This window comes from Physella acuta, unplaced genomic scaffold, assembly GCF_028476545.2.
Source record: "Physella acuta isolate Inbredline_101_S28 unplaced genomic scaffold, ASM2847654v3 ptg000211l, whole genome shotgun sequence".
Lineage (NCBI taxonomy): Eukaryota > Metazoa > Mollusca > Gastropoda > Physidae > Physella > Physella acuta.
Genome location: NW_026731730.1, coordinates 331888 through 357847, shown reverse-complemented (window position 1 = coordinate 357847; position 25960 = coordinate 331888). Strand labels below are relative to the sequence as shown.

The 25960-nt window shown below is 43.0% G+C and overlaps 1 protein-coding gene across 1 annotated transcript; it reads left to right on the top strand.

Annotated features, from left to right (window-relative positions):
- Window positions 1–986: 986 nt before the first annotated feature.
- LOC131937492 (uncharacterized) lies at window positions 987–25737 on the top strand. The gene is made up of 21 exons (XM_059294975.1): window positions 987–1014; window positions 4811–4926; window positions 5485–5616; window positions 6850–6995; window positions 8046–8192; window positions 9914–10105; window positions 11744–11890; window positions 12433–12490; window positions 12690–12696; window positions 13828–14042; window positions 14558–14657; window positions 15328–15569; window positions 15994–16260; window positions 16687–16729; window positions 17161–17499; window positions 18042–18201; window positions 20590–20803; window positions 21600–21710; window positions 22423–22641; window positions 23372–23512; window positions 25510–25737. The coding sequence occupies exons 2-21, from the start codon at window positions 4918–4920 to the stop codon at window positions 25735–25737; spliced, it is 3117 nt and encodes a 1038-aa protein (XP_059150958.1). The 5' UTR covers window positions 987–1014; window positions 4811–4917.
- Window positions 25738–25960: the final 223 nt, after the last annotated feature.

The following is a 25960-nucleotide window of genomic DNA, read 5'->3' as shown; positions in this document are numbered from 1 at the left end:
ACGAGCCTTTGTTTCTTTTAGTCTTGTTTTGTAACCCGTTTGTGGTTGTTTGTGTTATAATGTGTTGCGCTACGCATCGGATCACCCGAAAGGCGTGTGCGTGTGTTCACAACAGAGTTCGAATCAGGGTTCAAGTCAATAATCGTCCAAGAATCAAATATTTACTTGTGTGCAGATATAGTTAAGGGAATTCCCGGTTTACTTTGACCCAGTTTCACTATTGATGATAAAGTTCAGCTTGACCCGGAGTATGACGTCACACTGCCTGCCACTTCTCCCTGCATGAGGGACAGGATTATTGTATCCTATGGATTAACCGTACCCACACATCCACACAATAAATAACAATAAAAACCTTAACCCTAAGGTTTAATGTTAGAAATATTTAAAGCCTTTGGGTTGTTTTAATAACCAAACTCATATTTTCACGCAGCCGGTATAGACCATACATCGATTTTAAATCTAAGGTTTAGATTTAGTAATTGGCGTAGGCTTAGTGTTGTGTTTAATAGTTAGGGTAAGTATTACATGTAGAGTGAATGTTAACATTAGCTGAAGTTTTTAAGTTAGTGTCGTTATCGTTCATAGTAAGTAACCGCATACCTAGGTACGGGTAATCAACATGAAACTTAAATTGTTCATAAAACACGCATTGACACCAAAGTAATGAGTTAGATTAGTTATAGTTAGTTTAATTTTTTAAGTTAAATTATTACATCGATGACAACAGTTATATAAACATATGGGTACGGCTAACCAATATGTACCCGACTGTTTAACAAATCAGCAGCCGTATCTAAGGAGTCATTGACCCACACCTATAAGTTTCGTTGACCTCTCAACTTGGTCCGTAACTGTGATAAAAGACATTGATTCCAAGAAATTTTTACAGTTGTCTACTTTCGGTTTCGTGAAACCCAAGAACGTTTAAATGGAAGGAAGTCTTACGTAAGATTATTACTGGGAAACACTCAGTGCATGTTTCGTTATGCTCCGTGGTTACTTTTTGCTGTGGTAAGTTCATTTTTTTTTTGTTTGTTAACAATTAATTGACAGGTGAACTATTTGTTTTTCTGTTCAGGTAAGTTTTAGTTTAGATAAGTTTTAGTTTTATTATTCTAAATTAAGGAATGATGTTAAATTAAATGACGTTAATTAAAATAAATATTAATTGTGTTTTTACATGAACCAATTCCAGAAAGTAGACATCAAATTATTGTTTTAGAAACCTACAATAGCTGAAACTTTAGGTCAAGACTAACCTTAACCCTAACTGATCGTTTGCCATAAGCTAAATAATTTTAATAAATATGTTTTTTTCCTAGCTCTCAACCCTAACCGTAAAACTACAAATATAATTAGCACCAAATTAAATACGTTAAAAGTTGAAAGTCCACAAGATGGCCGCTTGTTCCACCTACCGACAGCACAGTCCTACCATTACTGTTGGGTTGATGTGACTCCTCGATTGATTTTAAGACGTGGGTCGGGGCATCAGCTGATTAGCTTTTATTTAATTAATGCACGAACAATTTTTGTCTGAATATTAACAAAAGACGTCACAGTTAAGTCACATTAAAAGCAGAATAAAAAGTTTATGTACGGCCGACCCGAAGGGGGCGCCAAAAGGGGTAGAAAAATTAATTTAAATGCTCATTTTAAGCTGAAGTATTGAATTAACCATAGTCAAAGTTACGAAAATATACGACGACTGCAGGGCTTTACACCAAGGGTCTCCAAACTTTTCAGCCCGAGGTCCGCATTAACTATCAAATATCAGTTCGAGGGCCAGAGTTTCTTACATGCATCTCTTTGGGGTGGCGGACCCCCGCCCCCAAATCGAAATATAATTTATATAGAAATATATACACATTTAAAATGCCCCCCCCCCAGGAGAAACAGTCTGAAAGAAACGCAGTCAGGGTCAACCATAGAGTTCAAAGTTTGTTCTCCTTGGGCAAACACAACTACCCACCCGCCATTTTACGAACTTGACTCTAAGGAGGTCATTTGCTTGCAATTCAATGACCATCTGCATTCCTCTGAACAACTGTTTACATTTGCTTCAATTGGGGTTTGAAACAGTCTCCCTTCTTCTGCCTTTGAATTCTAGCTAGAAAACCGCTACTGAAACTGCAGCTGGAGGTCTTTTAATGATCTCGTATGCAAATGATGTGGGGAACACAGCTGTTGCTACAGCCATGAAGACCTTGCACTGCTGAAAGTGCGCCATATTGTTGCCCTGTACTTGTTCCAAAAACATGGAACAGCTATCCATCGACTCATCCACTGCAATTGAAAAATTGCGAAAATTGTTTGCAGTTTTCACTATTTGAATCTCAATTGTTTTCATCAATGTTTGCAACACTGAGGGCAATGGTATTTGCACCCAAAGCCACATATTCAAATTGTTTTGAATTTCTGGGCAAAGTTCCTCAGCCACCTTTAACAGACATTTTTTCCGTGAACAAAAAGATCTCCACGGGCCGGATGAGAGGACCTCGCGTAGCGAGGGGGGGGGGGGGGGGCGGAGGCTGGGGGGGACATATGTCCCCGGGCGCCGACCTTAGGGGGGCGCCGAAATGGGTTGGAAAAATAGATTAAAAGGTTGAGTGGGGTGCAAAAATTGAAAGTTTGAGGGGGGGGGGGGGGTGCAAATGAAAATCTTGAAAGGGGGGGTGCAAATCGAAATCTGGAAGGGGGGGGGGGTGGGGGAGTGCAAATCGAAAAGTTTGTCCCCGGGCGACGGGAAGGGTCGCTACGCCTCTGCGCGGGCCGTAGTTTTGACGCCTGCTTTACACAATGATTTAACACTTTATGGAACCGAAATAGAAAATGTTACAGCATAGTAACTGGTAAGAAGCGCTAAAAATCTTTTTAACTGGTTGGGAGAGTGGGAAGCTTTTTCATAGACAGTAATAACTATTTATATCAATGGGAGGGAGGGGGCGCAAAATTAATAGTCCTCCCGGGCGCCGGAAAAGGCTGCTAAGCCTCTGCGTACACGTACACGTACACGTACACGTACATATCACGCTCTAATCGACGTGAGACATCATCCCCTGTAACCAAATACCCACGTCAATGACGTACTTGAGACAACGGTTGATACGCACGGCAAAGATAGCACCAACTAAACGATACTGGTGCCAAGTTCCTGGAATTATTAAATACATGGCGGCAGCACAGACCGGAACGGATTATCGATTTCTTAAAATCGTTCTGAAACTGATAATTTTCGTAAAACTATTGATTTTAAACACTTGTAAAGACGATATGACATTACATGGAAACAATTCGATATCGAAAGTACTTTTGATTTAGTCATACGAAAGGGTGAATATTTTATTATAAATTTATAAATAGGTTTATTGTAATTTTAAGGTTATTGTAAGATTTATTCTGTAGAAATACCGAGTGAGTTCAATATGAATTATGACGTAAGTAAGCCAACAAAACCCCTGATTATAATGCAGAATATATTGTTCTTGTTCTTTTTTTAGCTGTTTGATTTATTGTTCGATAAAACTAGCCTTTAATCAAACTGTTCTCAACATTATGCGTCACTTCGAGTGGTAAATTAAAACTTGGATTTAAACAACGAATAAAAACATTACTTAGAAATTCTATTAAGTTATCGATTCGTCTGCTTATTTGGTCATATTTTGACTGGAAGACTTTACCAGGTACCACTTATGTTCTCCTGTCTAGACTTTATCAAGTAGCAGGTATGTTCTCCTGTCTAGACTTTATCAGGTAAACTACTCAAGTAGCAGGTATGTTCTCCTGTCTATGGGAGACTTTACCAGGTAAACTACTCAAGTAGCAGGTATGTTCTCCTGTCTAGACTTTACCAGGTAAACTACTCAAGTAGCAGGTATGTTCTCCTGTCTAGACTTTACCAGGTAAACTACTCAAGTAGCAGGTATGTTCTCCTGTCTATGTGAGACTTTACCAGGTAAACTTCTCAAGTAGCAGGTATGTTCTCCTGTCTAGACTTTACCAGGTAAACTACTCAAGTAGCAGGTATGTTCTCCTGTCTATGTGAGACTTTACCAGGTAAACTACTCAAGTAGCAGGTATGCTCTCCTGTCTAGACTTTACCAGGTAAACTACTCAAGTAGCAGGTATGTTCTCCTGTCTAGACTTTACCAGGTAAACTACTCAAGTAGCAGGTATGTTCTCCTGTCTATGTGAGACTTTACCAGGTAAACTACTCAAGTAGTAGGTATGTTCTCCTGTCTAGACTTTACCAGGTAAACTACTCAAGTAGCAGGTATGCTCTACTGTCTAGACTTTACCAGGTAAACTACTCAAGTAGCAGGTATGTTCTCCTGTCTATGTGAGACTTTACCAGGTAAACTTCTCAAGTAGCAGGTATGTTCTCCTGTCTATGTGAGACTTTACCAGGTAAACTACTCAAGTAGCAGGTATGTTCTCCTGTCTAGACTTTACCAGGTAAACTACTCAAGTAGCAGGTATGTTCTCCTGTCTAGACTTTACCAGGTAAACTACTCAAGTAGCAGGTATGTTCTCCTATAGTGTAAGTATCACCTGTAGGTTTTAGCTTTCCACAGGCGATACCATTGAGGTTTAGATTAGGCTCATGTCTGTGTAAAGGCGTATAAGACGGAGACCAGCACTACGAAATATAGAGTTTTGATACTAGCCTATACAGTTACGTAGTAGTGTCTTATATGTGTGTAGAATCTGTGTACCATACACAAATAATATCCATACAATTTAAATGACCAAGTACTAGAAACATCTTTGTATGTTGCTGGTTGACCGGGTAAAACATAATTTTCAGAATTTTATGACCAACCTTCACCAGATTTCTGTTCAACTTACTTTAATTGTGTTCACAAGTTCAATTTGTTTGACCGGTTTACTCAACAAGGGAGACAACAGATAAAAATGTATCAGGTAAGCCATTCGACACTACATCCCTTTACTGACTTATATTCGTGGCAAATGGGATTAAAATATCAATTTGCATTTTTAACAATGCGTAATTTAATTTAGGTTTCAATATAAGCAGGTCGAGATCTGATACTAGTAAAGGGGTGAGGGGGATAGAGATATGGGACCTCATACATTGTAGTTGGCATCTTATAGTGACACTTTACCCCCCCCCCAGGGTAAAGGGGATAGAGATATGTGACCTCATACATTGTAGTTGGCATCTTATAGTGACACCTTACCCCCCCCCCCCCCAGGGTGTAGGGGATAGAGATATTGGACCTCATACATAGCATCACCCCTCTTATACCGCCACTTTTATTTCTACCCCCCCCCACACACAGAGTGAAGGGGGATAGAGATATGGGACCTCATACATAGCATCACCCCTCTTATACTGCCACTTTTATTTCTACCCCCCCCCCCACCCAGAGTGAAGGGGGATAGAGATATGGGACATCAAACATAGCATAACCCCTCTTATACCGCCACTTTTATTCATCCCCCCCTCCCCCCTCCCAGGATGTACTGACGGGCTATGAGCACCTGAGGCAGCAACACGGCGCTGTGCAGGAGCCACGCTGGGCCGTCCAGGTCAACGCCAGCGATCCCGTCCGCGGGTTCGAGCAGAAGATAGACGGCAGCATCCGTGAGGTAGGTGTCTCTGGGCCATTCGTGAGGTAGGCCATCCGTGAGATAGGCCATCCGTGAGGTAAGTCTCTGGGCCATCCGTGAGGTTTGTTTCTGGGTAGGCCATCCGTCAGGTAAGTCTCTGGGCCATCCGTGAGGTAAGTCTCTGGGCCATCCGTGAGGTAAGTCTCTGGGCCAACAGTGAGGTAAGTCTCTGGGCCATCCGTGAGGTAAGTCTCTGGGCCATCCGTGAGGTAAGTCTCTGGGCCATCCGTGAGGTAAGTCTCTGGGCCATCCGTGAGGTAAGTCTCTGGGCCATCCGTGAGGTAAGTCTCTGGGCCATCCGTGAGGTAAGTCTCTGGGCCATCCGTCAGGTAAGTCTCTGGGCCATCCGTGAGGTAAGTATCTGGACCATCAGTGAGGTGGGCCAACAGTGAGGTAAGTCTCTGGGCCATCCGTGAGGTAAGTCTCTGGGCCAACAGTGAGGTAAGTCTCTGGGCCATCCGTGAGGTAAGTCTCTGGGCCATCCGTGAGGTAAGTCTCTGGGCCATCCGTGAGGTAAGTCTCTGGGCCATCCGTGAGGTAAGTCTCTGGGCCATCCGTGAGGTAAGTCTCTGGGCCATCCGTGAGGTAAGTCTCTGGGCCATCCGTGAGGTGGGCCATCCGTGAGGTAAGTCTCTGGGCCATCCGTGAGGTAAGTCTCTGGGCCATCCGTGAGGTAAGTCTCTGGGCCATCCGTGAGGTAAGTCTCTGGGCCATCCGTGAGGTAAGTCTCTGGGCCATCCGTGAGGTAAGTCTCTGGGCCATCCGTGAGGTAAGTCTCTGGGCCATCCGTGAGGTAAGTCTCTGGGCCATCCGTGAGGTAGGTCTCAGGGCCATCCGTGAGGTAGGACTCTGGGTCATCAGCGAGGTAGGCCATCCGTGAGGTAAGTCTCTGGGTAGGCCATCCGTCAGGTAAGTCTCTGGGCCATCCGTCAGGTAAGTCTCTGGGCCATCCGTGAGGTAGGTCTCAGGGCCATCCGTGAGGTAGGCCATCCGTCAGTGGGCCGTCGTGAGGTAAGTCTTTGGGCCATCAGTGAGGTAGGCCATCCGTGAGGTAAGTCTAGGCCATCCGTCAGGTAAGTCTCTGGGCCATTCGTGAGGTAGGCCATCCGTCACTGGGCCATCTGTGAGGTAGGTCTCTGGGCCAGCCCCCCCCCCCCTCCCCACACCCGTGTAATCACTCAGTGACTCCTTAAGATTTATCTTGCTCCCCAGTGGCCATTTGAGCTCGATACGTTCCAGAAACAGGCCATCCTGAAGGTCGAAGATGGCCAGAACGTGTTTGTGGCCGCCCACACGTCGGCCGGCAAGACGGTGGTGGCTGAGTACGCCATTGGTCTCACCCTGAGTCACTCCATGAGGTGAGTAATCGTATGAGAGGAGTCACTCTATGAGGTGTCACCACATTAGGAAAGTCACATTAGGGGGAGTCACGACATTAGAGGAGTCACCATATTATTGGAGTCTCTCAGTGAGGTGTCCCATGGGAGTCACTGTGATAGGGTAGTCAAGAAGTTAGGGTGAGTTTCAACATTAGGAGAGTCACCACACTAGAGGAGTCACCATATTAGGAGAGTCACCATATTAGGAGAGTCACCATATTAGTAGAGTCACCACACTAGAGGAGTCACCACATTATGTTAAGTCTGACAAGTTATGTCCACATCTGACACGTTTGATACTGGTCAGGCTAATTGACGCCTTTTGGTCCAGTTTTTATGAACATCTTTTGATGGAAGTTGGACCACACTTCCTTAAGACGATTCAGTAATGTTCTCTACCCCCTTATGTGGTGGGTCTGTTACGGGTCAGTTGTATGTTAGATTAGAATAGTCTAGAACGTAGGGGAGAGGTGTTTGTGAGTTGGGTTAACCCCGTGGTGTTCAGGTTTTGTTATCCCAAGGTCGAGTGCAGGTATAAAAGCTAGAGTGAGCGATTGTAGGGGGATTTTTAGTTGGTAGCGGTAAGGGACGAGGGCTTGTGGTGTAATGATGAAGATGACAAGTTAAATAAAGGGTGTAAGTGACGTCAAATAATACGCGAATAACATGTAAACTAAGAGGAAAAGACTTACAATTTGAATTCGAAATCTAAAAAAAAGTATAGATAAACGCAGTTAAAATGCAATTTAGATTTACCTTAATGTGAAAGTATTATTGTAAAATGTTCCTAAATTAATGTGACAACGAGGTAACACTAATTTTACTACATTTTTGTTGTAATGAGTTACACATTTGTTAAAATATCACAGTTATGCTGCGAGGTTTTGTTACTATGTTGAGGTTTTACTTCAATGATGTGTACTACCAAAGGTAAAATATGTTACAGTAATGTAACAATACTGTTACCGTGAAGTGACAATACAGTTAATGTGAAGTAACAATACATAACTTGACGTATTTGCTATTTAGGGCCGTGTACACGTCACCAGTAAAAGCGCTGTCCAATCAGAAGTTTCGAGACTTCAAAGAGATCTTCGATGACGTAGGGCTGATCACAGGCGACACACAGGTCAATGAAGACGCTTCCTGTCTCATCATGACGACAGAGATTCTCAGGTAAATTAGACTGATCACAGGCGACACACAGGTCAATGAAGACGCTTCCTGTCTCATCATGACGACAGAGATTCTCAGGTAAATTAGACTGATCACAGGCGACACACAGATCAATGAAGACGCTTCCTGTCTCATCATGACGACAGAGATTCTCAGGTAAATTAGACTGATCACAGGCGACACACAGGTCAATGAAGACGCTTCCTGTCTCATCATGACGACAGAGATTCTCAGGTAAATTAGACTGATCACAGGCGACACACAGATCAATGAAGACGCTTCCTGTCTCATCATGAAGACAGAGATTCTCAGGTAAATTAGACTGATCACAGGCGACACACAGGTCAATGAAGACGCTTCCTGTCTCATCATGACGACAGAGATTCTCAGGTAAATTAGACTGATCACAGGCGACACACAGATCTATGAAGACGCTTCCTGTCTCATCATGAAGACAGAGATTCTCAGGTAAATTAGACTGATCACAGGTCTATGACAGGTGTGACTTTACCAGGTCATGGCATTGGGTCACCGTCTCATGTGACTTAACAAGGTCACTGTCTCAGTTCGCTGCATCTGACGCTGTCTTCAATTACTGTGTTAGGTCACTGTCTTGGTGCAGTTTCAGGTCAATGTCTAATAAAATCTATTAGGTCATTGTCTTAGGTCTTAGATCACTGTGTCGTGTCACTGTCTTAGGTCACTGTGTCGTGTCACTGTCTTAGGTCACTGTGTCGTGTCACTGTCTTAGGTCACTGTCTTAAGTCACTGTGTCATGTCACTGTCTTTGGTCACTGTGTCATGTCACTGTCTTTGGTCACTGTGTCGTGTCACTGTCTTTGGTCACTGTGTCAAGTCACTGTCTTAGGTCACTGTGTCGTATCACTGTCTTAGGTCACTGTGTCGTATCACTGTCTTAGGTCACTGTGTCGTGTCACTGTCTTAAGTCACTGTGTCATGTCACTGTCTTTGGTCACTGTGTCAAGTCACTGTCTTAGGTCACTGTGTCGTGTCACTGTCTTAGGTCACTGTGTCGTGTCACTGTCTTAGGTCACTGTCTTAAGTCACTGTGTCATGTCACTGTCTTTGGTCACTGTGTCATGTCACTGTCTTAGGTCACTGTGTCGTGTCACTGTCTTAGGTCACTGTGTCATGTCACTGTCTTTGGTCACTGTGTCAAGTCACTGTCTTAGGTCACTGTGTCGTGTCACTGTCTTAGGTCACTGTGTCATGTCACTGTCTTAGGTCACTGTGTCGTGTCACTGTCTTAGGTCACTGTGTCAAGTCACTGTCTTAGGTCACTGTGTCATGTCACTGTCTTTGGTCACTGTGTCAAGTCACTGTCTTTGGTCACTGTGTCGTGTCACTGTCTTAGGTCACTGTGTCGTGTCACTGTCTTTGGTCACTGTGTCGTGTCACTGTCTTAGGTCACTGTGTCGTGTCACTGTCTTAGGTCACTGTGTCATGTCACTGTCTTAGGTCACTGTGTCATGTCACTGTCTTAGGTCACTGTGTCATGTCACTGTCTTAGGTCACTGTGTCATGTCACTATACAGATGAAAGACTCTTATCACAGGTGACTGTCACAAGCTACTTTATAATGTCACTGTAGAGCGGACCTCTATTGTCCTATATATCAACAACGTTAGCCCGTGTTGTTCAATCCCTTGAAGGTCAAGGCTGTACCAAGACTTTAACCCGTCTTGTTTAATCCCTTGAAGGTCAAGGCTGTACCAAGGCTCGGAGATGTTGCAGGACCTGGAGTGGGTCATCATGGACGAGGTCCACTACATCAATGACGTGGAGAGGGGCGTGGTCTGGGAGGAAGTCATCATCATGTTACCTGACCACGTCAAGCTCCTGTTGTTGAGTGCCACGGTGCCAAACGCTCTGGAACTTGCTGAGTGGATTGGGTAGGTGGATTGTAGATTGGGTGGGTGGATTGGGTAGGTGGATGGTGGATTGTGTAGGTGGATCGTGGATTGTGAGAGTGGATTGGGTAGGTGAATTGGGTGGATGTATGGTGGATTGTGTGAGTGGATTAGGTAGGTGGATTGGGTGGATGGATGGTGGGTTGGGTGGGTGGATGGTGGATTGGGTGGGTGGATGGATGGTGGATTGGGTAGGTGAATTGGGTGGGTGGATGGTGGATTGGGTGGGTGGATGGTGGATTGGGTGGGTGGATGGTGGATTGGGTGGGTGGATGGTGGATTGGGTGGGTGGATGGTGGATTGGGTGGGTGGATGGTGGATTGTGTGGGAGGGTGGATGGTGGATTGGGTAGGTGGATTATGGATTTGGTGAGTGGATTTGGTGGGTGGATTATGGATTGTGTGAGATGATTTGGTGGATGGAATATGAATTGTTTGGGTGGATTATGGATCGGATAGGTAGATGATGGATTGGGTGGGTAGACAAGTGGGTAGGTGGAGTATGGATTAGGTAGGTGGATTATGTATTTGGTAGGTGGATTATGGACTGGGATGGTAGACAATTGGGGTTAGTGGATAATGCATGCAGTAGCTGAATAATTGATTGTGTGGATGTGTAATGGGTGTTGTAGGCGATGGCATACTTTGGGTGGGCTTAAGAATGGATGAGGTAGATGGTAGATATGACTGGGTAATATGTACTATCTCAATTAGGGTTGACTGTGTAGGTAGTAGAATAGATTAGATAGCTGGCTTGATTTCTTGGGTCGCCATCATAATAAACTGAATACATGGGCAGAACAAAGAAATGATAAAAGATTGTGTACACTTTTTCATGATGTTTAAGTCACAGCAAGTACCTTTGAGATAGGAGGGGCGGGGTGTCGATGATCAAACGAAAAGGCATTGTCCTTATATAATGCATGATACATTGGTGGGGGTAGTGCAAATATAACTAAATACACATATAGCCTATAGACTTATGTTAAATATAGCAACATACACATCCGACCGCGGACAGATTAAGAAGAAAAACTAAAATAAATAGCGAGGTGTTGATAAGCTGGGTGCCGTCTGCGATTTATTAGGGGGTCAGTTAGGTGTAAGTATATACAGTACTTTTTCTGACTCAATGGTTAAATGGGTGGGTGGGGTAGATTTTGGCCGATGCTTTTCGGTATTGTGTGGTTAGCGCCACGGGTGTGTGTAATGTGGGAGTGGTGCAGATGTAATGTGGGATGGTGTAGGTGTAGTGTGGGGGAGGTTTAGGTGTAGTGTGGCGGTTGTGTAGGTGTAATGAGGGGGTGGTGTAGATGTAGTGTGGGAGTGGTGAAAATGTAGTGTGAGGTGGTGTATGTGTAATGTAGGTGTAATTAAGTGTAGTGTGGTTGCAATGGGACGCTTTGTAGTTGCAGTGTACTGTAATGTGTGTAATACAGGTGTAGCGTGTATGTGTAAGAGTGAATTATATGTGGTGTGTGAAATGTTGTTGTGGTGTGGTTATGTTTATGTTTGTGATGTAGATGTATAAAATGTGATAATGGGTGGAATGTTTCTATCTGAATGAATGTTCATGCATGTCTTAAAACTTCCACTACTTAACCCCCCCCCCTCCCCACAGGAACATCAAACAGAAACCAATCTACGTGGTCAGCACCAGCCAGCGACCTGTCCCCCTCAGACACTACCTGTACACGCTGGCACCCAACCGTTTTTCTAACGGCCTGCAGCTGCTCATGGACGAGCACGGGAGGTTTCTGGAACAAGGGTGGGTCAAACTTGTCATTCTGGGTCAAACTTGTCATTCTGGGTCAAACTTGTCATTCTGGGTCAAACTTGTCATCTGGGTCAAACTTGTCATTCTGGATCAAACTTGTCATTTCAGTGGTTGGTCAAACTTGTCATTTCAGTCGTGGGTGAAACTTGTCATTTCAGTCGTGGGTGAAACTTGTCATTTCAGTGGTGGGTGAAACTTGTCATTTACAGTGGTGGGTCAAACTTGTCATTTACAGTGGTGGGTCAAACTTGTCATTTACAGTGGTGGGTCAAACTTGTCATTCTGGGTCAAACTTGTCATTCTGGGTCAAACTTGTCATTTCAGTGGTTGGTCAAACTTGTCATTCTGGGTTAAATGTGTCATTCTCAGTGGCCTAGCTACTGGGGTGGGCGAAACTTGACATTTCGGCTAAGGTGAAACTTGTGATTTCAGTAAAACTTGTCATTTTAGTGACGTAGCTACAGTGTTAGATGAAACTTGTCATTTCACCCTAACAACACTCCAGCTAACCATCTGTTCTTGTTATCCTCCAGCTATGCCACAGCCAAACAGAACTTGGTAGCCATGTCTCAGGGCAGCAGTTTCAATGACGTAAGAAAAACTTGACAAACTTTATTGTTGACCAGCATTAAGACAATACCAAACGCCGTCAAAAACTCTTCGCAACTACCCAACAATGTTAAACTGGAGACTTTTTTTTACATTTTTTGAAACTTATGAATGAAAACGCACAAATGTGAACAGAGCACATAACGTTAGTAAAAATAAAAATAAAATGTCCTTGTAAAAGAATCATCGTTGTATGACTCCCACGTGGAGAGTGCAGAGTTTCTTCCAGGCATCTCTTCGGGGGGGGGGGGGGGGGGGGGGGGGGGGGGGGGGGGGGAGGGGAGGGGGGGGGGGGGGGGGGAAGGAGGGCTTACCCCCCCCCCCCCCCCCCCCCCCGAAAAAATTCTACCGCCCCCCCCCCCCGAACGAAATGAAATTTATATAAGTTATTATAGAAAATATATACTTTTAACAGTGTCCGCCCCCCCCTCCCGAAGAAAGTCTACTCCCCCCCCCCCCCCCCGCCGGAGAAAAAAGTCTGGAAGAAACACTGGGAGAGTGGAGAGAATTGTCCAAAGAAATTGACTTATGAAGTTCTTTCCGTTCCCCACTAGTTGAAGAAAACATGAGTAGAGTTGTCAGAGCTTCATTCCGGCATTTATTCCGGGTGGCACAGATGCACCCCCCCCCCCCCCATCTTCCACACGATGCAGCCTATCGTATTTATATCCAAAATAAATACTTCAACCAGTAAAAAATTTAAGTCTGCCCACCCCCCCCCATACTTACCGAGAAAAATGTCTGACAGGTACAGTACCTCAGGGGCGTAGCGAGGGGGGGGGGCGGGGGGTGCGGACCGCACCGGGTGACACCATTTAGGGGGGTGACACCAAGGCAAAAAATAGCAAAATATATAGAGAAAAAACTTGAGGGGGGTGCAAATTGAAATCTTGAGGGGGGGGTGCAAATCGAAAACTTGAGGGGGGGTGGAAATCGAAAGCTTGAAAGTTTGTCCCCGGGAAGGGTCGCAACGCCTCTGGGGGGTGACACCATTAAGTGCCGCACCGGGTGTCACCCGACCTCGCTACGCCACTGCAGTACCTGCATACTTTACGTTAGCTTTTTCTTTCTTGGTTTTCTTCTTTTATCAGAAAAATAAAATAACAAAATGTATTAATTTCTCAATAAAAACGTGTACAATTTTAAAACACTTCACGTTTCTAAACAACATATTCTCGAGTCTGCTTTTAATACAATAAATTCTTACTAACAGACTATGCAGAAATATACATATAATAATATTATTCGAATTTAGACAAAGTCATAAACGGATTTCTCTACATTTTGAAATATTCCCTCTTAACCTTTGAACCCCACAGGATCGTCCTCTGTGGCTATCAACAGTCTCAACATGTTGCGAACAGACAACAAACTTCCCGCCATTGTTTTTGTGTTTTCTAAAAAGAAGATCGAGACCAACTGTGAGAATACTGACGGCCTTGACCTAACCAGCCCCCAGGAGAAGGCGGAAATTGAGACATTTTTCCAGGAGTCGCTGGCCAACTTTAAGGAGGCGGACCAAAATCTTCCGCAGGTAGTGTAGACTTGTTGATAGATCCACGGCTAGTTTAGCATAGATGGTAGATCCATAGGTAGTGTAGCATAGATGGTAGATCCACAGGTAGTGTAGCATAGATGGTAGATCCACAAGTAGTGTAGCGTAACTGCTACGACAGGAAGATCTAGGGGATAGTTTGAAGTGAGGCAGTTCAGCCCCCCCCCCCTTCCGCCCCTAACGCCGAACAAATATTATAAAAAATTATTTTGAAAAATGTTGGGCTTCTTAGAACATCGCGATTGTTTTGATTTTTTTTTAAATTGAATGATATATTGTGTAAATTGTTCTGTTCTTAGTATATGTATGGTCAGATATCAGGTGACACTCGAAGTTTTTGGCTCATCAAAGATACGTATATCTATATCTAAACCCCCAAAAACACATGTATCTTTATCTTTCTTGTGCACTGGTCAGTAAATATATTAATTAGCTTAAGTAGATTCACACGGATGATTAAACTGATTGATGTATGTGTTGTGTTATACCTGCAGATCCAAAAACTCAAACGGTTACTGAGACGAGGGTTCGGGGTCCACCATGCAGGAATTCTACCCGTCCTGAAGGAGATTGTTGAGATGCTGTTCCAGAGGGGGACTGGTCAAGGTAATTTTTCTTTAGACATCGTCTTAAATCAGACTTTGTTGATACATACACAAACCTTATATACAATTATGTAGGTGAATACAACATATACTTTTTAAACAAATTATATGAGTTTTCCAACCTAACTGTTCACCTTACGGTTGCGTATATAGATGAACGTACCTTTTTAATACTATAAACTACAAATAATATATTATAATATATGTACTCATTTACACCATATCTTCACCATACACATAGAAATTATGCCATTCATATTTGACGCAATGAAAAGTGCCAGGTAATACATATTTATATTTATATCACAACCCAATTAAATGTATTGATTTCAAGAATTAAAATGATTTTTTTCATTGACCTAATCACTAAAGTTATAGATTTATAGCTTTAACTCATTGAAATATTATATTTATTTACTTCAATTATTCACTAATTTAATTGATGGATTAATTTATTTTAATAAATGAATTGTTCGATTGCCGCTTTATTTAGTTTCTCTGATAAAGTTATCAATTAATTTATTTCACTCATTGAGGTGATGTATGTATTCATTAAAAAAAAAACACTGAAGTGATTTGTACATGGAGTTCAATCATTGTGATAATTGATGTACTATTTCAATCAATTTTGTAATGTATCACCTCCCCCCACCCCTTACCCCTCCCACAGATACTGTTTGCCACTGAGACCTTGTCCATGGGCGTCAACCTTCCCGCCAAAACGGTGGTGTTTGACGGGGTGTGGAAGAACGACGGCAGGCAGTTCCGGTTCGTGCAGGTCGGGGAGTACACCCAGATGGCGGGGAGGGCGGGGAGGAGGGGCATGGACATGGCGGGAAACGTCATCATCCTGTGTCACATGTTCATGCCGAAAATGTCCAATCTGAGGAAAGCTTTACAGGTGGGTGGAGCCAATATTTACGGGTGGGTGGCGCCAATATTTACAGGTGATGGCGCCAATATTTACAGGTAGGTCGCGCCAATATTTACAGGTGGGTGGAGCCAATATTTACAGGTGGGTGGCTCCAATATTTACAGGTAGGTGGCTCCAATATGTACAGGTGGGTGGCTCCAATATGTACAGGTGGGTGGCTCCAATATGTACAGGTAGGTGGCTCCAATATTCACCTGGAGAGGTTTGTGTCCAATCTGTCAATTTTTTTCTAAAATTTAATTATTTTAGATGAACTCTACTCCATCAGCCCCATGTGTCTTAGGCAATGACGGGAATAGGATGATGATTAGTTGCAAACCTATTATTCCTCTTAAACAACTTATATTTCAACTCTCTAAGACCATATAGAAACCACCTTTCGTCCATGCAGGGTAACCCTAACCTCTTGAGGTCAAAGTTCCGGTTGACCTACTCCATGATCCTCCACCTGATGAGGGACCAGCAGTTCGACGTCCAGGATATGATGAGGAAGAGCTTCAACGAGTTCCACACCAAGCAGGAAACGGCTCGCTATCTGGAGGACATCAAACGCAGTCTGTCTCTGCTGAGGCGAATCGACTGCCCGCACTGCAACACAGACTTGGCTAGGTACTACGACCGCTGTTCGGAGTTGAACCAGCTCCGACTAGAGTTTATGGTGAGTAGGAGTTTAAGCTATCCAGAGTTAGGTTATGATGAGGGGATTAAAAATCTAAGGAAAATTAGCCAATCTCTTTCCACGAATATGTGTGCTTTTTGGCGACATGACGTCAAAAGTCACATGCATTATTGTAATTAAATGTGCAGGTGTCATTTATTTATTTAAATCTAGTAACAAAAATGCTGAGCTATTAGAATCATTGTATTCGGGACGTATTTACCCATTAAGCCACCCTTGATGATTCTGTTACCTCCCAAGTTGTTGTCCCACCCCTCAGGCCACGCCCCTGATGGTTCTGTTACCTCCCAGTCCACGCTCTTGTCCCACCCCTAAAACCAACCGTGATGATTCTGTTACCTCCCCAGTCCAAGCTGTTGTCCCACCCCTTAGGCCACGCCCTTGATGATTCTGTTACCTCCCCAGTCCAAGCTGTTGTCCCACCCCTCGGACCACGCCCCTAATTATTGTTACCTCCCCAGTCCAAGCTATAGTCCCACCCCTTTGGACACCCCCTGATGATTCTGTTACCTCCCCAGTCCGAGCTGTTGTCCCATCCCTCGGACCACGCCCCTAATGATTGTTACCTCCCCAGTCCAAGTTGTTGTCCCACCCCTTAGGCCACACCCCTGATGATTCTGTTACCTTCCCAGTCCAAGTTGTTGTCCCACCCCTCAGACCACGCCCATGATGATTCTGTTACCTCCCGTCAAAGCTCTTTTCCCACCCCTCAGACCACGCCCTGATGATTCTGTTACCTCCCGTCAAAGCTCTTGTACCACTCCTCAGACCACGCCCCTGATGATTCTGTTACCTCCCCAGTCCAAGCTCTTGTCCCACTCCTCAGACCACGCCCATGATGATTACCTCCCCAGTCCAAGCTGTTGTCCCACCCCTCAGGCCACGCCCCTGATGATTCTGTTACCTCCCAGTCCAAGCTGTTGTCCCACCCCTTCGGACACCCCCTGATGATTCTGTTACCTCCCCAGTCCAAGCTGTTGTCCCACCCATCAGGTCACGCCCCCCCGATGATTCTGTTACCTCCCCAGTCCAAGCTGTTGTCCCACCCCTCAGGCCACGCCCTGATGACACCTGGCCGTATCGTGTTGGTCAAGCGACCAGGCGACCGGCTGGTGCTGGGTGTGGTGCTAAAGTCAAGTCTCTCTGACAAGTTTGAGCAGACCTACTTCACCTTGTTCAACTGTGAAGCCAGCGATGCCTCGGCGCCTGAAGATGTCGGTATGTTGTGGGGACGAATCCGTTCTAGCCGAACTTTTTTTTTAATTCAATTAAAATTAAATTTGGGTATTTTTTTATATAAGGGGTTTGAGCTCAAATTTGTTTTAAAAAATGAATGTGCTATGCTGAAACAAGAGTTAATATTACAGGCCTAGCACTGTGTAGCACATAATAATTTAGCGCTTATACTATATCCGAGTAAATTATATATGTTTTAACAAAGTTACTTAAAAACTATGGCCTATATTATGGGTTGGTCAAGTATTTGTGAGTTTGTTGAGTATTCGAGCATTTAACTGTTGTATCAAACCCCCATTCGCTGTAACAAGTGTATGTACCTTAAATTAGCGCAGGTATGATGTATTTCACTCAGCTATACCTGACATGAAACAGTTTCCATTTCCTCTGATGGACTGTCTAATACAAATCGATGTTTAATGCTACTTTAGTCCGCTCTCACGGATAAACTGGATTAAAAAGAAATTTAACTCTAAATAAGCCTGTTTTTAACACGGTCCTGACGAGTGTTCTGTCAACTCCAGGTATCTACCCAGAGAGGCCCTACACACCCGTGGTCCCACAGCTCCAGCGGTCCTTCATGGCCCTCCACCTCAAGGCCAAGGACGTCGCGCTGGTCAGCACCAGCAGCATCAACATCAAGGCTGACCTCATCATCAGGAACCTGGAGTACGACCAGAAGAGGTAGACCGTTAGTCCAGGGGTCGGCAACCTTTTGAGACAGAAGAGCCAAAAGTCACAATTTACAAAATTTCCCACCCTTCAAAGAGCCACTAACATTTTAATTTCAATATAATATTTCGATCTTTGATTAGGACATGGTATAGGTATATATATATATATATATATATATATATATATATATATATATATATATATATATATATATATATATATATATATATATATATATATATATATATATATATATACACATATATATATACATATATATATATATACATATATATATATGTGTGTGTCTGTCTGTCTGATTGTCTTTTATTCATTACTACACCTTTCAGCCGATCGCCATGAAACTTTAGGAAGTTGTTGAGAATACACGTAGGGTGGTATCTGTAAAAAAATATCAAATTCGCAGGGGTGACGCCCCGGCACGGAGCGATTCGGTTTATGAAAATTAAAGTTGATTGCGGATTGACACCTTTTATCCGATCGTCATGAAACTTTGTGGAGTTGATGAGAACACTCCAGGAGAGGTTTCTGCAAAAAAAAATTCTAATGGGCAGCGCCTGGGATACACGGTTTTGCGCCCATAGTTCCAGAACGGATATGTTAGCACTTGGCATCCTTTAATCGGGCGTCCTACATAGTGGGTAAGGGGTACTACTATGTTCAGCGGCAAAACTGCAACAGGCACAGCCGCCGGCGCCTCGTCGATTACGCGACCTGAAGAGCCCCAGGCTCACCTGCGAGCACTATGGCGTCTACGTTCGTTCAAAAAAAAAAGTCTATACAATAAAGACACGATGAGCAACAATTATCGAATCTGGCGCCCCAGGCTTACCCGTGAACACCATGTCGCCTAGGTTTATATTCGATACGCGTCCTCCAGCGTCTCTGCAGGGTGCAATTTGGCGGAGCACCCAACAATATTGATAATGCGGCACACGACATTCGATCATTAAAACGATCTAGGAGCTGAACGTGGCGCCCCTGCGATTGTGCTCTGCGATCTTGTTCACAAGAGCGCCTCTCTCTGTCCCCGACACTTAGACGGTGAGTGATTTAACTTACACTCAAGGCTTTCATACAACACGCCCTATGGCGCGCTGGGCCGTAGTGAAGGTAAACCTGTGCCCCGATAAATATGATCAGTTTTAGAAAATAATGAAGTACATTCAAAAATGGAGAAACTATTCTAATAGAATAGCTAGTGTTTATTGTTTATATTTATTATTATATGGTTCATTACCGTGTGTTGCAGACTAATATTTTTATGAGTTTTAAAATACAATAAAATTATTATTAGTATTTGTGCATGGAGCTGAAGAGCCGCACCTTGACATCAAGGGAGCCGCAAGCGGCTCGCGAGCCGCGGGTTGCCGACCGCTGCGTTAGACCGTTAGATTGTTAGACCGTTCAACAATGATGATCACTAATTAGAAGCAGCAATGATATTTAATTGGCGATGATAATTAATTAGAATTAGAAAGGGCAGTGGTTTGATGAGCGTGCTTATTAATCATAACCAAATGGTAATTAGTTAATATGACTAACAATTAAATATGTACTGCAAAGTAATGCGACACACAAAGAAAACAACGACCAATTAAATTATGTGATACGAATACGTTTAACTAGAAATGTTGAAGAATCAATGGAAAAGGGGAGGGTTTTCTTTTATAGCCAAATATAAATGGACTAAGACGATTTGACCGATGTTTCAACGAATATAAAAATGACTAGAAAATACTGCAAGTAAAAAGTGGTGATACATTTCATATACCGTTAGTTAAACTTGCGAAATGTAAACTATACATGTCTTGAAAGAAAAAACTTCACAATAAGTGAGTAGGCTCCCCTATTATGTTCTGATAAAATTAGCTTATGGCGAAGTTTATAGTGTATAGTATACATGTCGCAAGTGTAAACGCGGTGTTAGCGTCGAGTTCTGTATCTGGATTTATATTTTGAACTAAAATACACGTGGGAATAGAACAATGCTCATCTTTTTAAGGGGCCTCTACATGTAAAAAATGCTACTTAAGCTTGGAAAAAATATTTTTAGGAAATTGATGTTTTAATAAATTTCATATTCCTAGAATCGAAAACAGTTTCAAGTACACTTGTACGATACATTTTTCTATTTTAATTATAATTTTAAAGACACCACCCTCTGCTTAAAAAATCAAATTTTTAATCAAATTTCTGAAATTTTGAGTTGATTTTTATAAAGCAACTATAAAGAAAAATATAGTATATTATATATTATATATCATAATAAAATACACACGCTCTTAGCTCTCCCAGATAAGCAAGGATAGACCAATAGTTTTCTTTTTTTTACTTAATTACACGCCCCCCCCCCCTCCCCCCTCCCTCCCCCAGCGAGGTGAGGATCCACAAGTGCATCAACGAGACGCTGGACATACTCCTGCAGCTGACCAGAAGGAACTCTGGGAATTTCCGCTCCGTGCACCAGGAGCGTCACGAGCTGGTCAGTGACCCCGCCCTGGCCGGGTCAAGCAGATCGATCGATTTATTGGTCAGTGATCTCAGGTTCAACTACTCGTGCACCAGATGTCCACAGTTTCAGCTACACGTATGTACTGGTACTTCTTTTTTGTTAATACTGTCATGCTTATTTTTATACTTGTATTATAATTTTATTGGTTATCGTATCAGAGGCGTAGCGACCCTTCCCGGCGCCCGGGGCACACTTTCGATTTGCACCCCCCCCTAAAACTTTCGATTTTCACCCCCCTCAACCTTTCAATTTATTTTTCCAACCCATTTTGGCGCCCCCTAAGGTCGGCGCCCGGGGACATATGTCCCGTCCCCCCCCCCCCCCCTCGCTACGCTACTGTATCGTATTTATTAATACTTTCCCATATCAAAATTTCCATTTTTTTAAACTTGTAATCACGGTGCTATATTTTTACATTTCTTCCCACCGTAATACATAAACCATGTTCCTACTCGCGTAGGTGTCGGCTATTTTTTTTTCTCACTACTTTTTACTACTACTCAATTTCCTTCTTCTGAAGCCAGTGTTGTCTTTCATCTGCAAGTCTTATACGTGTTGCTTTTATGGAAAGGGGGATTTTTTTTTATACCAGCGTTCTATATTAGAATCGTCTTTAGAAAGGTGTGTTAAGTTACAGGTAGTCAACTAAAATACATACCTGGCTTGCTAATATCGATGCTAACCAAATCCTAAACCCAAACATCAACTCACCTGACTGATTCACATCTTTTTTTAAAAAATTTAATACAATTTTAAATAGTCCTACCATACGTCTAAACCTAATTATTAACCATAAAACTAGTCGAGATTACAACACAACTAGAACCCCCAACACACCTATTTTAGGAAATAAATGTACTCGAAATTGCAGTTCAAGGACCATAACCACAATAAATACATCCTGAACAAACACCAAGAGTTAACGGTCCTGGCTTCTGAAGATTACCAACCCTTGTTACCTGACTACAATAAAATGGTTCAGGTAAGATAACTCTTCCAGTCTACATAGTTTGAGCGCCTGTATCCTTACAGAATAATGTTAAGTAAGAATATTAATAATTAAGTAGATTAGCATAAATATAACTTTTACGCATTTGAATTAAAATCAGAGTATAGAGTAAAAAAAAACAAATCCTTTGAAAGATAACTTAAACTATCAACTAAAACCACTGAAAACACTATATTCAAATTATTAAAAACTCTTTATATAAGCATTATGTGATAATTTTATTTATTGTACGTTGCTTTATTCATTCATTACGTTTTAAAATTCTTAAACTGAAAAAAAAAATTAAAAAAAAAAAAAAAAAAAAAAAATAATAATAAAAAAAAAAAAAAAAAAAAAAAAAATTAAACTGAAAAAATAAAAAAATAAAAATAAATAAATAAATAATATAAAAATAAATAAATATATAAAAAAAATTAAACTGAATCCATTTAAAGACATGTATAAATAGATTTGGCTGTACAATAATAAAATATATTTAACTAATTTCTATATTATGTTCAATTCAAATGAAACTAACTTATTAATGAATTGTTATTGGAGATGCAGTTACAAGGAAAATTGGCAAAACTAAGTAGTAATTATTATACACATTTGGCATTAAAAAATAAAAAAAAACTTGTTGTCACTTTTTAAGCTTGCACTAAAAAACATATATCTAGATAGTAAATTCCAAATGTTCCCGAAGGTTCTGAAAGAGCTGAAGTACATAAACGCCTCCGACGAGATCCAGATGAAAGGCGTGATCGCCTGCAAGCTGAACACGCACGAGCTGGTCATCACTGAGGTGGTCGTGGAGGACTTCCTGACCCAGCTACAGGCCGCCGAGGTCGCTGCCCTGCTCTCGTGTTTCGTGTTCGAATCCAGCCGCTGCAAGGAGCCAAATCTGACGGCCACGTTGGCCAATGTGAGTTGACATCAATAGGGCTGGTAAGTAGGTCACAAACCAGTTCTACGGCTCAATAAAACCTGCATAAGCCATAGAACTGGTTGGTGACCTACTTACCAGCCCTATTGGTGATAGAGTATCAGACAAAATGTTGACATTGACTTGGTTTAAGTGTATTAGTTAAAATGAACTAACGTTAACTAAAACGACATACTCGGAGTTTTCACAATTAGAAGAACGTAGTACAGAAATTTAATTTTTTTTAATTTAACCAAAATATTTTAAAATTAAGCAAATAATCATTAGAACTGATGAAGTAGAGTTCGTGTTTCTTGACTTCGGCGTATGAAGGGATAGTTTGGTCAGTACTATACCTAGCCTCCCTTTCTGTCACAAGCTTTAGTCAGGTACCCATTTGAGCTGGGTGGACTCAGACACATCCCGCAGACTCATGTCCGGACTAAGATCCGAACTCGGGACTCGGGTTAATTGTCGAGAGCTCTATTACTCGACCATACCGCCTCCCAACCTAATTAGCTATGGCTACCTAACTTTTACATAGAATCCAATAAAACGTGGCTATTTGTTAGAGAATAGAAAATATATCGGGTTTGGCTTTGTGTATGCGTGTATTCACTTTTTTTTTCATCTCAACTCATAGTTGCTTTTGATTTCAACAATTCAGTACTTTAATTGAATTGCTTGATTAGGTATTGAATAATTTAATATTGTGTGCACTCTTTATCAGGGAAAAAATCGCATTCTAAATATAGCAGAGACAGTTGGAGAATGCCAGAGGAATGCTGGGATGTTGATGCCAGTGGAGGTCTTTAAAGAACAGCTGCATTTTGGCTTAGTGGAGGTTGTGTATAGGTGGGCTCAGGGAGAGGTAGGTTTTTTTGGAGGTTTGTGTAGGTGGGTTTATAGAGGGGTAGGTTTTGTTGGAGGTTTGTGTAGGTGGGCTTAGGGAGAGGTAGGTTTTGTTGGAGGTTTGTGTAGGTGGGTTTATAGAGGGGTAGGTTTTGTTGGAGGTTTGTGTAGGTGGGCTCAGGGAGGTAGTTTTTCTTGGAGGTTTGTGTAGGTGGGCTCAGGGAGAGGTAGGTTTTGTTGGAGGTTTGTGTAGGTGGGTTTATAGAGGGGTAGGTTTTGTTGGAGGTTTGTGTAGGTGGGCTCAGGGAGAGGTAGGTTTTGTTGGAGGTTTGTGTAGGTGGGCTCAGGGAGGTAGTTTTTCTTGGAGGTTTGTGTAGGTGGGCTCAGGGAGAGGTAGGTTTTGTTGGAGGTTTGTGTAGGTGGGTTTATAGAGGGGTAGGTTTTGTTGGAGGTTTGTGTAGGTGGGCTCAGGGAGGTAGTTTTTCTTGGAGGTTTGTGTAGGTGGGCTCAGGGAGAGGTAGGTTTTGTTGGAGGTTTGTGTAGGTGGGCTCAGGGAGGTAGTTTTTCTTGGAGGTTTGTGTAGGTGGGCTCAGGGAGAGGTAGGTTTTGTTGGAGGTTTGTGTAGGTGGGCTCAGGGAGAGGTAGGTTTTGTTGGAGGTTTGTGTAGGTGGGCTCAGGGAGAGGTAGGTTTTGTTGGAGGTTTGTATAGGTGGGCTCAGGGAGAGGTAGGTTTTGGTGGAGGTTGTGTATAGGTGGGCTCAGGGAGAGGTAGGTTTTGTTGGAGGTTTGTGTAGGTGGGCTCAGGGAGAGGTAGGTTTTCTTAGAGGTTTGTGTAGGTGGGTTTATAGAGTGGTAGGTTTTGTTGGAGGTTTGTGTATGTGGGTTTATAGAGAGGTAGGTTTTGTTGGAGGTTTGTGAAGGTGGGTGTATAGAGAGGTAGGTTTTGTTGGAGGTTTGTATTGGCCGGCTTTAAGGTGTAGGTTTTCTTGGAGGTTTGTGTAGGGAGCTTTACAAAAAGGTAGGTTTTGTTAGAGGTTTGTCTAGGTGGACTCAGGGAGAGGTAGGTTTTGATGGAGGTTTGTGTAGGTGAACTCAGGGAAAGGTAGGTTTTGTTGGAGGTTTGTGTAGGTGGACTCAGGGAGAGGTAGGTTTTGTTGGAGGTTTGTGTAGGTGGGCTCAGGGAGAGGTAGGTTTTGTTGGAGGTTTGTGTAGGTGGGTTTATAGAGTGGTAGGTTTTGTTGGAGGTTTGTGTAGGTGGGCTCAGGGAAAGGTAGGTTTTGTTGGAGGTTTGTGTAGGTGGACTCAGGGAGAGGTAGGTTTTGTTGGAGGTTTGTGTAGGTGGGCTCAGGGAGAGGTAGGTTTTGTTGGAGGTTTGTGTAGGTGGGTTTATAGAGTGGTAGGTTTTGTTGGAGGTTTGTGTAGGTGGACTCAGGGAGAGGTAGGTTTTGTTGGAGGTTTGTGTAGGTGGGCTCAGGGAGAGGTAGGTTTTGTTGGAGGTTTGTGTAGGTGGACTCAGGGAGAGGTAGGTTTTGTTGGAGGTTTGTGTAGGTGGGCTCAGGGAGAGGTAGGTTTTGTTGGAGGTTTGTGTAGGTGGACTCAGGGAGAGGTAGGTTTTGTTGGAGGTTTGTGTAGGTGGACTCAGGGAGAGGTAGGTTTTGTTGGAGGTTTGTGTAGGTGGGCTCAGGGAGAGGTAGGTTTTGTTGGAGGTTTGTGTAGGTGGGTTTATAGAGTGGTAGGTTTTGTTGGAGGTTTGTGTAGCTTGGGTTTATAGAGAGGTAGGTTTTGTTGGAGGTTTATGTAGGTGGGCTAAAGGACAGGAAGAATTCGTATCATGTGGATTCATAGAGAGACACGTTTAGTCTTATTGTATTTTGTGGTATCTAATTAGTCCTGAAACGTTATTTAATTAATATTTATAAACATTACCATCACCAGAAAATATTTTAAACAAATTGCTTTAATTATTCACTCAACCAACTAAATGTAAATTTTACGAATGTTTTTGTATCTCCCCAGAGCTTCTCTGTGGTAAAAAACCTGACCGATGTTGACGAGGGGGTGATTGTTCGAACTCTCCAGACTCTGAACGAGCTCCTGGGGAGGGTGGAGAGGATGGGCAGCTTGTTGAACCGGAAGTTGTTGTCTGAGAAGTGCATGGAGGCCATGAACTTGATACACAGGGACCTGGTGGTCACCCCTAGCTTGTATGTACAGGACGCACTAGAGGGGGAGGAGGAACAGTAAGGGAGGGGGGTGCTGCCAGATGAGGAAGAATGAGGGGTGGGGGAGTTGCAAGGCGAGGAACAATGAGGGGGTGGAACTGCATGGGAGGAACAATGAGGGGTGGGGAAGTTGCAAGATGAGGAACATTGAGGGGTGGGGGAGCTGCCATGGGAGGAACAATGAGGGGTGGGGGCGTTGCAAGATGAGGAACATTGAGGGGGTGGAGCTGCCATGGGAGGAACAA

Coding starts and splice junctions, on each gene's coding strand:
- LOC131937492 (XM_059294975.1), top strand. Junction 11,891..12,432: donor GGGAGGTTTCTGGAACAAGG/GTGGGTCAAACT, acceptor GTTATCCTCCAG/CTATGCCACAGCCAAACAGA. Junction 18,202..20,589: donor CTGGAGTACGACCAGAAGAG/GTAGACCGTTAG, acceptor TCCCTCCCCCAG/CGAGGTGAGGATCCACAAGT.